The sequence below is a fragment of the Taudactylus pleione genome, unplaced genomic scaffold (assembly GCF_031769625.1).
Source record: "Taudactylus pleione unplaced genomic scaffold, aTauple2 ptg000377l, whole genome shotgun sequence".
NCBI lineage: Eukaryota > Metazoa > Chordata > Amphibia > Anura > Myobatrachidae > Taudactylus > Taudactylus pleione.
Window position 1 is genome coordinate 3,920,602 of NW_028284778.1, and position 16,212 is coordinate 3,936,813.

Consider the following 16,212-nt stretch of genomic DNA (forward strand, 5'->3'; position numbering starts at 1 on the left):
ACCATTATTAGTGAGCTAGTGTAAGGCTCAGATAGTGTATACCATGTGACTGATTAGAGCTGTTTCTAGACTCACTAAGTTACCAGCTATTCATGTTAGATCCTATTTATTTATAGCTGCATGAACAGCAGCAAGCTTAGAATCATTTATACACACCATGTGTGCTGTTCAAATTTGGCTTCTTTCCCAGATACTCCCTAATTTGGGCATGGGTTTTCTTATTGTCAAAGCTAATGCAAATACCCTTATGATTTAAATGGCTACATGTGCTGCTAACATTATAACAAGACACTGTAACATTGTATATCTGAAGATTTGGCTTTCTTTCCAGAGATTTGCTGAATACACTGCAGACAGCACATGTGCATGTTTACCTGCAGCCTAATGAATAGCCAATTATGTCCAAAAACATGGTAGAATAACATGAGGGGATAAGGTGATAATATAAGATATCAATCTCCTATTCCGACATGACATTTGTGATATGAAATCTATATTAATTGAGCCAATTGACTGATTACAAGTATATTAGTCAGTCTTTACGGAATATAATTCCAGCCCCTTAGATGTTAAAAGTTATTTGTTGGCTTTGCAGCAGTTAAGTCAACCCTTGTTTAAATGTATTAGATTCCATGTGCATTTCAGTTACAGGTGGCAATCAAGGTATATGAGTATATTGCGGCCACTTTTCACATGCATATCATGGCTATTCTAACATGCAGTGGACATTGCAGAATATTATCCCACTTTTAGGGATGTTATAGCATGCCACATATAATTGGTCCCAATTAAATGCATTTTTTGATTTGCTATTTTTGGATTTGCATATATTCTATGACTTATTTGTGAGAGATTTTCTATTTATTAATATCCATTTTTGTGTCACCATTACACGCGCAGGTGTACCAATAACACTATTCATTTCAATAATTAACACACTGAGACATTTTTCATTTTTTATATTTCACTGGAGAGATTATATATACAATTTTAATATTGTTTAATAAAAGTTACATTTTATTAAATTTTTTGTTAGTGCGCCAACCAAGGGACATTTCTGTCTTCTTTTTTATTTTTCTTACATGTTATCGCAAGAAGGCTGAGGTGAGTTGAAATAAAGAGGTCGTGGATGGATGTTAGCTTATTACAGACAGAGCGTGCATTCCATAAGGCATATTTTAGTGACTTGGAGGGTGAAGGGAGGCATGCAATGTTTATGAGGTTAGCTGGATTTATAGCTCGTTGTGGGTGTGGCATGTGTGTTGGGCCTGGATTTGGTGATATGTCACCAGCTAATAGAAGCAGAAGGAGAGAGATATAAATATATTGGTGGGATTTGTATGATAGATGTTTATGGCGACAGGTTGTGGATGTCATTGTCAATGTGTATAGATAAGATAAAAGCTCATGTGTGTTTGTAAGAGGAGAATGGATTAATGAGGCAGCAATATGTACAGAAGGATGAGCTGCAGGGAGAGTAAAGGATGTAGTAGCCTTAGAGATGATTCCATGTAGTGAGATAAGAAATAGAAGTTTTTGATACATTATGTTTTTTATATTATTCCAATCAAAATTGTTAAGTAATGGGTTTGTAATTACCTGGTATTAGATGTTGTTCAACTGTTTTTTTAACTGTTCAGAAAGCACACTTGATTTTAACCACACTTAATGCATAACCGCACCAAGCTGCCCCCATCAAGCTGCCCTAGGACTGAATGTTCAGAAATAGTATGGCTGATTAAGACACTGACCTCATCTGAGCCAATTGGTCAGTTGATTGAAATGCAAATTGATCAGTGGACATACATTGCTCTAAGTTTAAGAAAACAGGCAGTATGACACTATAAACTGTGCTTCAGTGATCCCCATCCAAACACAGGTAATGACTATTGCTAGCAAGTCATAAAAGATTCCAATATATTTAAACAAAACCAATTACAGACATGTACAAAATTTTACACATACTTTAAATGCCCAGCTAATTTTGCATTAGTGCAAATATAGATCAGGAGTTGTGGTTTGCAGGATGGCAAGGAATATCACATGCATTGCCTATACAGCTGCTGGTGCATTGGGGTTAATGCAGATTCTGGCACTTGTAGTACTCAGCAAGGAATATCACATACATTGCCTATACAGCTGCTGGTGCATGGGGGTTAATGCAGATTCTGGCACTTGTAGTACTCAGCAAGGCAGTATTAAGTCAGTATTAAGGCAATTAAAACTCAAAGAATTCTTTGGCAAGGAAGAAAAGTTTGAGACTGTAATAACAGAGAAGAGGTTCAAAAAGAAATCCACCTTCGATCCCGCCTCCAGTAATATATCTATTCAAAGCTTCATGAAGGCGTTGGATATACAAGTTGTTGAAAATCTCAAACATGAATATAATACGAGACCCAATGTTACACGTGAAGAACGACAAGCAATTAAAAACCTTAGATCCTATCAGTATGTAATCTTCCGCCCCGTGGATAAGGGAGGAGGCACAGTGGTGCAGGACTTATCCCAGTATATAGAGGAAATTAACAGGCAACTTGCAGATGTATCTGTTTAATCTGTATTGGACTTTGATCCCACAGGGGATTTCAAGAAACATCTGGATTCTATCATTGATGGGGCATTACTTAACAAAGTTATTGATAAAGATATTGGTGACTTTTTGAGAACTGATTATCCTAAAGCACCACTACTCTATAGTGTGCCCAAAATCCACAAAAATCTATCTAAACCGCCGGGCCGTCCGATTATATCGGCAAGAGGGAGCCTACTTAGTCCAGTCTCGGAATTCCTCGATTTTTTTCTCCAGCCCTGTGTTCAGACAGAGCCTACATATCTGCAAGATACTACGATGCTATTGAATAAACTTGAGGATCTAGGAGAGATTCCGACTCATATCTCGATGTGTACTCTAGATATCAATAGTTTATATACAAATATACCACACCAAGATGGGATGAGAGCCACGTTTGAGTTATTAAATAATAACCATTTGTACAAAGGCCCTAATCTATCATTTTTTATGTCACTACTGGAACAGGTGCTCTACAGGAATTATTTCTTCTTTAATGGTCAGTTTTATTTGCAGTTCACAGGTTGCGCCATGGGCTCACATGTGGCGCCCACTTATGCAAATAGTTACATGTTTGCTATTGAGAAGGAATTATTCTTCAATAGGGATGTAAGAGAAAAAATCTTTTTCTACAGTCGGTATATAGACGACATATTACTTTTCTGGCAGGGTAATTATGATGAATTTGTGACCCTTATGGATAACATCAATAATAAGGAGTGTCCTATAAAATTCACATACCATCTTAATTTAGAGGAGGTTTCCTTTCTTGATGTGACAATAAAAAAGGAGGACAATAGGATTAATACATATATGTTTACAAAACCTACTGATCGTAATACGTTGCTATTGGCATCAAGTTATCATCCCAAAGCTACTTTAAATAGCATACCATTCTCCCAGCTCATTAGGGTCAAAAGAAATACAAGTGACCAAAATAAGGTTGAGGAAGATCTAAATAGGATGTGCGACAAATTTAAAACTAGAGGATATTCTATGCACTGCATACAAGATGTTAGGAATAGAGTTGATAAATTATCTAGGAGTAACTTGTTACAAAAAAATAAAGGAATACCAAGAATTATGGAGAAAAAGATCAATTGGCCTCGTAGATATAATCCGGCCAATAGAGTGATTAACCATACGGTACGATCACTTTGGCCTATTATACAACAAGATAAAGAACTCAAGGGATTAAAAAACTATACCATTCGACCGTGCTTGAAAAGGAATAAAAATTTAAGGGATCTACTTGTTAGAACAGATATTACAGATTTAGCTGCGAACACCTCAAATTTATCCAAAAAGGTGGGAGGGTGCTATAAATGTACTGGATGCGTTACCTGTGGGCATATGATCACGGGTAAATCATTCACGCATCCCCATACAGGGCACAAATATACCATCAGATACCCATTGACTTGCTCCAGTTCGTTTGTGGTGTATTTTATTAAATGCCCGTGCGGATATTACTATGTTGGTAAGACGATCCGCTCCTTTAAGGAACGGATGGCACTGCACAGATCTGCAATTAGGATGGCTCTCAATGGTAAACCATCGGAACAACCAGTTGCCCGACACATTTTTGAACAAAGGCATAATATGGCCAATCTTAGACATATGGTCATCGACCTTATTCCTTTCCCCGGGGCGGTGATAGACATAGAGCCCTTCTCCAATTGGAAACAAAATGGATTTACCTGTTAGATACCGTTAAACCAAAGGGTCTTAATGATCATTTGTCCTTTACAGCTTTCTTCTAACAAAGGTTATTTCCACTTATATATATAAGATGTTTGGCCAGTAGGTACTTACTGTGGTGTAGATTCCCAACTTTCCTACAGTTAGGTGTAATTTATCATGCAGCACGCTGTGATGCTATTTATGTGTTATATTCCTTTTTAATAATGTGATCGTAACAACATGGTGCTAATTGTTCAAATATGCTTATGGAGATGTGTATATCTGTTTACATGTATTGTTGATTTAGCTGGTGTAACTATATAATAAGTACTTGAGCTCAATAATACTCTACAGGATAGATCGCTATACTTCCACCATGTGTATTTTATATTTTTGTATGTTGTTTGTTTGTGTAAAGTATTGTTGAAAGTAGCGGTGTTTGGTTGCCCGGGTGATGGGACGGCCCCGATGACGTCACTGTCATGTGACGCTGACCGAGCGGGAGCCGGAAACTGAACAGTGGGCAATCAGACACACCGGGTGAGACACTTAGGGTATATAAGGTTTGTCACATTACACTTTCATGTATGTCTTGATGACGAGTTGTGTATTAAACTCGAAACGTTGACCCAGCGACTGGCTCTTGGCTATTACTACCTACACTTTAAGACCGGAGAGTGACCCTGATTCTGCCTGTTCTACTTCATTTACTACAGTGTGCACCACGGCGAGTATTCATATTGTTATTGGAGTGCCTACCCCTGCTGCATTTTATATATATATATATATATATATATATATATACATATATATATATATACAAAAATATATATACATACACACCCACACACTTACCTGATAGCTTCAGTAGTGCCTCCTCTCTTCCTCAGGGTGGTGATTCGGCAGGCAGAATTCTCCAGCCTTGGCCTGTGCTATCTTGCTGGTCCTCCGAGTCCACTGCACTTCTACACAGGCAGGGCAGGCAAGTGTGTGCGCATGAGGTGACATCATCAGTCAGTCAAAGGCCTGTTGTTTACAGCCAGAAGGAGGTAGAGCTCTGAGTTTCAAGGAAGAAAGTCAAGGCAGGGTGCGGAGGCCGTGGAGGGTAATAAGATAAAAAAAAAAAACTGGCACCCGGACAACACCCCTTAGTTTTGCCTATGGTTGTGACCCAAACTAAACATGCTTGTGAATTCCAAATCAAATTTAATGTTTCCAAAAAAATCTCAGTAGTCTCAAGACCATCATCTCCAATAATAATTAAATCATCAATAAATTGCTATAGGTAGCAAAGTTCACCCAGAATGAACTCCCCAACACACACACACGTACACACACACACACATAAGCTGCTCTTAAAACAAGCCTATGTAGAAGTAGGCATAACTAAGGGTGAACCTGGTTCCCATCACAGTCCCCTGTATTTGTAAATAATATTGAAAATCAAAAAGAAAATAATTGTGTGATAAAACACATTTTGTGGAGGAAAGTCATCTGATACACTATTCATGGAATATTCCATACACAGACATGATGATATTTGATTGTAAAGATTCCACATCAAATTGTACCATCCTCAAAAAGCGCTAGGTATCCTTAATATGAATTTTTAAAAACATCACATGACATTGAAGAAAGAAATCAACACAAATAGGAAGATTATTTGTTATGGCCCAATACCAGAAATTACAGGTCTGCCGGGAAAGGGGATGGGCTGAGGAGAGTGAGTTATGTATTTTTGGCAAATGATAATAAATAGACACCATAACATGTGAAACAAACAAAAGAATATCTAAATTTATTTGGATATCACACCACAAATGAGGGCTTCATCCAACAAAGATTTAAATCCAGACTTAAAAATAGTGGTAGGGTTGTTGCTGGTGTGCTGTAAAAATAGATTTAATACTTGTCTAATATGCTGAATAATATAATTGTAACATCACCACATTTATCACCCAAGTTCATTGTCACACTAGCTGTAATGACTGGCATTGCCTGGCTTTTCTTTCTTTTTTTTCTGTCTCCCCAACTTTAACTTTCTTTCCATCTCTCTATTTTCCCCCACCCCTTTCTCTGCCCTCTCTTTCTTTTCTCCACTGCAACACTTTCTCCCCACCTTCTTCTTCCTCCCTCTCAGTCTCTATCTCTGCCCCTGTACTCTCCTGTGCATCTCTGATACAGGTGGTGGAGGCCATACCAACTGTCTTTACATTCCGACATGATGACAATTTTTATCAGCACTTGACTTTATAATATATATATATATATATATATATATATATATATATGTTATATTATTAGAAATATTCCATAAGCATACTCTGCATTCTGGCTCAATTGCTGCACTTTGTCCTGGGTGCCTTCCCCATGGATAAATAAAAGTATATGATACTTGGGCGGCACTATGTTTTATCATGAGATTCAATCCTATATGTTGGTGTAGGAAACGATCTCCTGTCTCCAAAAAAATTGCACGTTGTGCAGCCTAAACACTTAATGTTCCCAATTTAATGTTCAAGAAATGTTTTTGTACAATTTTATCCATGTTAGTCACATTGGTGTATACTACCATATCCTTAATATTGCGGCCACGTTTGTAGCATGGTAATAATTTTACTTGATTTAATAGTGGCAAAGAGTCATCTGTGTTTACTAAGGGCCAATGCTTTTTAGCGATTTTATTCATGTGGTCACTTGCTGTTGAATATTCATTGATCCATACCATCTTGCCCTTAAAAGTTTTTTGGTGTAACTTCATATTTTTACCAAAAAATGTGTATCTCATTATATTTATTTAAATATCATGTAAGTAGGGTCAAAATGAGGATACTGAGGATTCGGGTGGAATTCCCTTTTTATCCTCTGAAGCTTGTTAGCACTGTGCTTTTACTATTTGAGAATTTTTCCATTTCTTTGGAGGTATCAACAGAGGGTGCTGAGAGGGGGGAGAAGGTACTAAATACCTGGGCCCGACATTTTCAGAAAAGCCTGGTGAGGGCTCCAGTGAGCTGTGGAGAAGAAATGTATATCCATTTTTTTTTCTTACTGAGGGGGCATGGCCACACCAACCAGATTTAACCACGACCTCCCTACTCATCCAGGCCCACTGTATGTCTTGGTGGCCCTGTATAGCAGATGGTGTCAGAGTTTACTTTCCATTGGACGCCTTTTGCACTCTTTAAATAATTTTTTTCCCCCATTTAATGTGTTTATGGTTTAGGCTGTTGTGAGGAACTTGTTAATGTTAGAGGTATTAAACTACTATACCTACTTATGTTGCATAAAAGGTAATTAAAATAGAAATTGCAGCAGGAGAAAGCTGAGTGTATTTATTCAGCTACCGTCTGACATTTTTCCTTTACATTTTATAAAAACACTCAAAGGTGCCCATATTTTTGACACTGTTTTAGGAATCAAGCTAGTTGAGGAACTAAAACATCCTTGGTCTATCTTTGATTATTGCATTTTCCCATGAGACAAACACTGATTGAGTCTAAATGGTTTGATTGTATTTTTGTTGATACATATTGACAATCACTATCTCAACTAAAAACCTTGATATGTAAATCAAATGTTTTTGGTTTTCTCTTTGTCTTGTTTATCTCAGAGAATTGCGTTTTAAGTGAAATGTTAATGAGAACAAATAATATACTGCATCAAAGGGGAAGTGGAAGGAACTATGATTATGGTATTTCAGTAGAGTTTATCTGTATAAATGGATACGAACCTTCTCCAGGCACCAACATGAGACCAAAATGTGACCGGGGAGAGCTGCAATATCCACACTGCTTCAGAAAAGGTAGGTACCTCTGAGCAATCCAGTGGTAGTGAGACAGCCAAAAACATAAATTGAGATAAATGGTTAAACTTTGGCTCAGACCTTAGAACAAGTCAAAACATTATCTTGGTCCATAAAAGATGGCATTCTTAGTTCCGAACTTGACAGAAGGATCTGAGCCAAAACTGAACCGCTCATCGCTAACATAAAGGGGTCAATAGAATAGAATTAGACGTGAGTAAAAGCTGCTATTTGCCACACTTACATTACCTCCGGAGTGTGTTTGCAGGTCTGTGTATAAAAATTCACAAGTCTGGGGTGATTTTGGGCCATGGGGGGGTTGGGTGAGCAACAGCACCGTTAACGGCATTTCCACGCAATTACAATGGCAACTCGCCCCCTCGTGGCTAATTTGATTGACCCCCCAAAAATGAACATTCTCCTCTGGGTGTTTAAAAGGCATACAGTAGTAACTTGCTTAATGGAAATGTGCTCTGTAACTTGTGTATATCAATCGGAAATCTCAATGTTATCATTTTCTAACTGGTTTAGAGGATTAATTTATGCCAATCTGGATTTGTTCTGGCAGTTGCACAGGCACCAAATCCATCATCTTCACCAAATACATCTGCAAGGCCATTTGCATTTCCCTGCTGGAAGGACCACAGTTCGTACCCATTGCTGTACCCTCAGATATGGTTTGCTGGTGTAAGATATGAAGATAGATCTGTGCATGTGCTGCACAGTTGGAGATGGGAAGAGCAGGCAGTTCTATCCGTCCATTTAAGGATCACTCTTTACGTAACATGGGCATTAGTGGGCAGCAACTGAATGGCATAGAACATATCCATCTTGTGAGAGTGTCACAGTCATGTAGGCCAGCTCCCATGCCTGTAGTTGGCATGTGAGCCGAGATGGGTTGCCGGCATGAGAGATACATGCATGGGGTGGGTGTAAGTGCCGATACGACTAATGATGGCTGCAGATGGAACACCATCGGCTGTCCGTCCATCCACAACAAGACGAAGAATACTTGTATAGAAGGGCAGGATAACCGCATTAACATATATTAATAATCTGGCTGCACAGCTGTAAGGAAAATATGCCGCAGATATGTTCAAGCGAGGATTAGGGACAATATATGCACCATATATACTATATTGGCTAAATATATAATTTAACTTACATAGTTACAATTATATTTTTATCACTGTTATTGATTTTATAAGCAAAACATGTCCCTTCGTTATATATATGACTATATTTGCCGTTGTGGAAAACATCTAGCTTTGTTCTAAATCAGCCGTACAATGGTAATATTAGTTTGTTAATTTCACTCAATGATCTCTCTTTTTTTTTAGAAAATGGCAAGGACTGCGGCCCACCACCCTTCGTACAATCTGGATACAACATAGATACTAGGAAAGACAATTATCTAGCAGGTTCTTACGTGGAATATAAATGTAGAGATTCTTATATACTTGAAGGAAGCCGGAGAGTTAACTGTGAGAATGGAGTTTGGGACGTGGCACTATTTTGTCTGGGTATGTTTGAAGGTGACAAGTCAGCGCCCAGATACAGTACTGGCAAGCTGAGGAAATATAGCAGATTGCTGTTCATGAGCCTGATCCAGAGATGTACGCTTATATGATATTTACGCAACTGAGCAATTATTGGCGGTCGGCGAATGTGTCACAGCCACAATGTGCACACGTGGCAATTGAATTGCGATTGCAGTGAGAATTCATTTGATTGACAGGAAGCAAATGTTTTGTGGAAAGTAACATGGAGTAACTGCTAAAACAGAGGCGCGTTCGGATGTTTTTGGGGCATATTTCCGGCTGTGTCTACGAATCAGTACACAGATAGCATGGAGTCTCAGTTGCGGCGGCCATTCTGAGTGATCTTAGACTCACACAGGGAGTTGATGTTTGCATGCTCTGCGTCTGATGCTGTGTATGCGACAGCTGCGATTGCTCTGATGGACGTCCCAGTACAGGTCCCGGTGGCTGTGCTTTTAGCATATTTACGCAAATCCTCAGCTGTTAATGTTAATTTTTTTGTAATATATTCTTATGCTTAATTGAGTTTACAGTTACTCTGTGTCATCTAAACAATGTTAGTATTCCCTGCTCTTTCCAGGGCTAAGCCAGAGCAGAACATTAATTATATAAAGGGACAGTTGTCGGGACAAGTTTACGATATACAGTTATAATATTCCAGATCTTACAATGAGCCAAACTGCTTATCTTAATGATGGTCACTTGGGGAGAGGTAGCAATTTAAGGGCAGACTAAGACATAGGGGATAATTTATAATTAACTGTTTGCAGTATAATCCATGAAAAATAATTATCATTACAATGTATTATGGAGGAACCACATCAGATATCTCCAAAATCTGCTGATGTCCATTTCCACCAGCAGCCGCAACCCTCATATCTGCCTCATAATTCTCAAAAAAGTCTAAACATTTTTTTATGGTGACAGATGTGCAATTTGTTTGCTTTTGTTTGAGATTATTTTAGTTTCTATTTTATATTTTTATTATTTGTAGTTTTAATGTAACCATTTCTTTTCTTCTCTTATTCTTTTATTTTCTACGACCCACTTAAACATGAGCGCTCGTTTTTACCCTATTTAATATTTAAATTTTATCAACTGAGCATCAACATTCACACACAGCGCAGTTTTTTAAAATATTTTTTCTTGGTCATTTTTATAATGAACTGCATCTTTAGAATGTGACTAACATACACATCAAGACATAATACACACAAACAAAGGAAAGACAAATTATCGGACATCTTTTCTATAAAACCCACCCCACAAGACTTCCCAATTGAAGAAGATAAATTCTGTTTTTGAAACTGGAAAAAATACATCCAGGAAGTAAAGCAATGGTGGGAGATAACTACACATACAAAATACCTGGAAGAAAATTTTATTACAAAAGGACTTCACATTCTAAAGAATCCAACTATTGATCCAATCCAAATAGACTTTTACAGAAAATGGAACGGCATACTGGACGACTGCTCAAGAAGACTTATACAGCTGATCATTGAAGATCGAAAGAAGTCTCTGGAGAAATTTAATGATTCCATGGAAATTCTTGAAAAGAAGTTTGAACCCTTACATAACATGGACAATTATATAAACCTGATCAATATGACAAATAGAAAATATTGAAAGCGACATCATAGCCCGAAAACAAAGGAAATTCTTAAGGGATAAGAAAGAAGAAAAATTATTTAATAGAATGGAGAATGAAAAAAGAAAACCAATCAAAATTCAGAATTATTGGGGAAAGAACCAAAACAAAGAACATATAGTACGCACACAGAACAGTCAACCAAAACAAAAAATCATACAACGAGAACCTCTGATTAAAGACTATTCAACAACATTGGGAAGAGAAAGAACATATGAACCATATAACCAGAATAACTTCATTATTAAAGAACATCAGAACCACAAAGAACTTTCAAATCGTACAATCAAAACAACCAATTTCATATAAGACCATACACAAACTTATCGCAAACAAAAAACAACCCATACTAAAAAATATAAGTAGTCAAGCGAAAGAGCCGATAGCATGCGCACACCGTTTGCGCGCAGGCAAAAATAGGGCGTGGCCTAGCTGTCAAGGCCACGCCCCATTTTTGTGCGCACGCCTTTGGTATGACATTTGCAGGAGCATGACCTTGTGTCACACCCCCGTTTTTAGTCATGAAGGGCGAGCACAGGACATTGAAAATACACATTTTACGTAAACTTTCCAATATACATTTTTCACTGTTGAATTGAAAGGAAAAGCCAGAGCAATGTAGAAAACATTGAAATAGTCACGTTCACATAAAATACACAGAAACAAGCCAGATCCACATAAAATACATATTGAAATCTAGAACCACATCAAATACACTGAGAATGTCAGTGCCCATTATGCTGTGCCCCCTGTAGTTGTGCCCCATATGCAGTGCCTTCCTGTAGTTGTGCCCATTAAGCAATGCCCCCATTAGTTGTGGCCCTTATGCAATGCCCCCTGTAGCTGTGCCCCCTACAGGGCCGGTTCTAGACATTGTGGAACCGGCACAAACTTATCGCAAACAAAAAACAACCCATACTAAAAAATATAAGTAGTCAAGCGAAAAAGCCGATTGTGGAACCATACACAAACTTATCGCAAACAAAAAACAACCCATACTAAAAAATATAAGTAGTCAAGCAAAAAAGCCGATTGTGGAACCATACACAAACTTATCGCAAACAAAAAACAACCCATACTAAAAAATATAAGTAGTCAAGCGAAAAAGCCGATAGCATGCGCACACCGTTTGCGCACAGGCAAAAATGGGGCGTGGCCTAGCTGTCAAGGCCACGCCCCATTTTTGTGCGCACGCCTTTGGTATGACATTTGCAGGAGCATGACCTTGTGTCACACCCCCGTTTTTAGTCATGAAGGGCGAGCACAGGACATTGAAAATACACATTTTACGTAAACTTCCCAATATACATTTTTCACTGTTGAAGTGAAAGAAAAAGCCAGAGCAATGTAGAAAACATTGAAATAGCCACGTTCACATAAAATACACAGAAACAAGCCAGATCCACATAAAATACATATTGAAATCTAGAACCACATCAAATACACTGAGAATGTCAGTGCCCATTATTCTGTGCCCCCTGTAGTTGTGCCCCATATGCAGTGCCTTCCTGTAGTTGTGCCCATTAAGCAATACCCCCATTAGTTGTGGCCCTTATGCAATGCCCCCTGCAGCTGTGCCCCCTACAGGGCCGGTTCTAGACATTGTGGAGCTCAGGGCGAAAGTCCCCAGTTTTTTTTTTTTTAGATAAAATAACATTATGCCACACGCAGTAATGGCCTTTATAAAACATTATGCCACATGCAGTAATGGCCTTTATAACACACAATGCCACACGCAGTAATGCCCTTTATAACACATTATGCAACACACAGTAATGCCCTGTATAACACATTATGCTATATGCAGTAATAACCTGTATAATACATTGTGCCACACACAGTAGTTACCTTTATAATACATTATCCCCAATTCAAATTTACACCACACAGTAGTCCCTTATGTTATGACACAAAGTGGTGCCCCTTTTACATAATGCCAAAATTTGTGTATCTTATACACAAGGCCCACAGTAGTAGTGCCCCTAATACAATGCCCACAATAGTAGTGCCCCTTATACAATGCCCACAGCAGTGGTGCCCCTTACACAATGGCCCAGTAGTGGTGCCCCCATGCAATGCCCCCATTAGTAGTACCCCCAGTGGTAATGCACCCTATAGTAGTTCCCCCAGTAGTAATTCCCCAATTAGTAATGCCCCCTATAGTAGTGCCCACAGTAGTAATGCCAGTAGTAATGTCCCTTATTGTAGTTCCCTCAGTAGTAATGCCCCCATTAGTAATCCCCCATTAGTAATGCTGCCCAGTAGTACTGCCCCCATTAGTAATGCTCCCCAGTAGTACTGCCCCCATTAGTAAAGCTCCCCAGTAGTAATGCCCCCATTAGTAATCCCCACATTAGTAATGCCCCCATTAGTAATGCTCCCCAGTAGTACTGCCCCCATTAGTAATCCTCCCCAGTAGTACTGCCCCCATTAGTAATGCTCCCCAGTAGTACTGCCCTCATTAGTAATGCTCCCCAGTAGTACTGCCCCAATTAGTAATGCCCCCTATAGTAGTGCCCACTGTAGTAATGTCCCCAGTAGTAGTGCCCCCAGAAATAATGCCCCCTGTAGTTGTGCCCACTAGTAGTAATGCCCCCTATAGTCGTCCCCCAGTAGTAATGCCCCCCAGTGCTGGTGCTTCCGACTGTCAAAAAAACAAATAAACACAATACTTACCTTTAGCCGCGCTCCTGCTTCCGCTGCCGCCTGGTCCAACGGCGGCTCTTCGGATCTATGGGGAGACGTCATAACATCTTGACGTCCCTCCCATAGTACTCTCTCTCTGCCGGAAGCCGGAGCTCAGGAGTGAGCTCCGGCTTTCGGCAGCCGCTGCAGGGAGGGAGCTGGGTGCCTGCTGATAACAAATATCAGCGGGCGCCCGGCAAATGCAGCCTCCCGGCAGCGGCGGCGGCGGCTGGGGGGGCTGGGACTGGCGCATTTTTTTTTTTCCCTTCTGGTTTTTGTTTTGGTGGGGGAGGGACTCAGTATCGCCCTCTAGGTGTCGGTGCTCCGGGCAACGGCCTTGTTAGCCCACACCTAGAACCGCCACTGGCCCCCTAAGCAGTGCCCCCAAAAGCAGTGCCCCCTCGCTCTTACTGGATCTATCTAGATCCAGTAGGCGCGCAGGGCAGGCTCCTCACATGCATTGCGCGGGTGACGTCATGCAATCCATCACTGGGAACGCTGGCCTTTGAAGCGATCATAGGCTTATTGTCTCTGATCGCTTCAGAGACCAGTGATCCTATCTCCAGTGATGTGAGACACATTTTTTAATCAAAAGAGCCGCATGCAGCTCGAGAGCCACGGGTTGGCCACCCCTGGCTTAGTGCATCAGCAAATGTCCTGATGGTAGAAGTAGCGGAGCAATGGCGTCTGCCTGTGCTCAAAAGTAGTCCTGGGAGACCACGGAGTGGTGAATGAAAAGCGGCCGCTCTCACACTGGATGTTTCCCTGATTAAGCAGGATTGACTTGGGTTAAGAAGAGAATGGGAGACCGGAGTGTGGAGATTTCTCCTTTTTCCTTTTTCAGCCCTCAAATAAGATATAGAGGATTATTCAGCCTGTATTCAATATGCAGTTATATATACAAAAACTTTTTTGCTTGCATACCCTCATAAATATATACAATATACTTTATTTATGTGTGGTAGCTATTTGTGTTATACTGGGGAATGTTTTTTATACATAGCAGAAATTGGAAAAAAATTGATAAATTGTGATAGATTAATAAAATAAAGAAAGGAAAAAAAATGTATATATATATATATAATCAATTGATGTTATGATATAATGAGATTCAAGGCTTCTCTATGAGTTTGTAATTTAACTGGTAAATGTATATGTGATAAAATGAACACTCAAATTTATTAAATGTATTAAGTAATTAAGTGACACACATGTCAAAAATTAAGTAATGAACTCCTTATATAAGGAATAACCTTTTGCAACATACCCCTGTTTTATGTTTTATGTTTTAAAAAAGCTCCCTGGTGGAGCGAAACTGTCATGATTGGTGCTTGAGAATTACCTGACTCAGGTGTTGAAGTGGATTCAGCGGAGTCCGGCTTGACTGGAACCATGGTTGAGGTAAATAGCTCTATTTGCAAAAGAATTATATAGCAGTGAGAACTGCCTTTGGTAATAAATGACAGGAACAGGAAACTTGTAACGTTGGAGTGGAACCAGTAGAAGACTTGGAGGAACCGGACCAGGACCGGCAGGAAGACTTGCTAAACTGGACAGGATATCAGTAGGTGACTTGGAGGAACCAGACTGGGACCGGCAGGAAAATTAGCTGAATAGACTGAGGGAAAGAGTCTTCCAATAATCGCTGAACCTGGAAAAGAAACTGTAGACTTGAAACTTAAGTGAACTGGTACTGGATCTCCGGACAGGAGTAACGAGGTTTGAACTTGAAGGATTTGGAACTTGACTCTGGACTGAAATAATGTGGATTGGACTGAAGAACTTGGACTTGAACTCCGGACTGGAGTAACGTGGACTGAGCTGGTGAACTTGAAACTTGACTCCGGACTGGGGTAGTGTGAATTGACTTGGAATATCACTCCGGACTGGAGTATCGTGGAATGGACTTGGAATATCACTCCGGACTGGAGTATCATGGAACGGACTTGGAATATCACTTCGGACTGGATTATCGTGGGATGGACTTGGAATATCACTCCGGACTGGAGTATCGTGGAATGGACTTGGAATATCACTCCGGACTGGAGTATCGTGGACTGTGCTGGGAAGCACTGGTAACACACAGGGAACTCAGGATCACAAGTCATGCAACAGCAATGGACATAATGCACTGGCCTGGGAACTAGTAGGATTTCTAGATGCTCCAGGTATATTTGTGTAGCAGGATTACAGATAGAACTAGTCTGGGAACCAGCAGGATTTCCGGATATACCAGATATTGCAGGTAGCAGGATTGCTGGATATACAAGGTATTGCTGTT

At 39.7% G+C, this 16,212-nt stretch overlaps 1 protein-coding gene across 1 annotated transcript in view; it reads left to right on the forward strand.

Moving 5' to 3' along the window:
* The window catches only part of LOC148508046 (complement factor H-related protein 1-like), a 37,340-nt gene extending 26,116 nt beyond the window's left edge, over positions 1–11,224 (forward strand). The window contains exons 7-9 of the mRNA XM_088445065.1: positions 7,863–8,054; positions 9,395–9,670; positions 11,034–11,224. Of these exons, the coding sequence (XP_088301191.1) occupies positions 7,863–8,054; positions 9,395–9,670; positions 11,034–11,224 (659 nt within the window). The remainder of the gene's footprint in view (positions 1–7,862; positions 8,055–9,394; positions 9,671–11,033) is intronic.
* Positions 11,225–16,212: the final 4,988 nt, after the last annotated feature.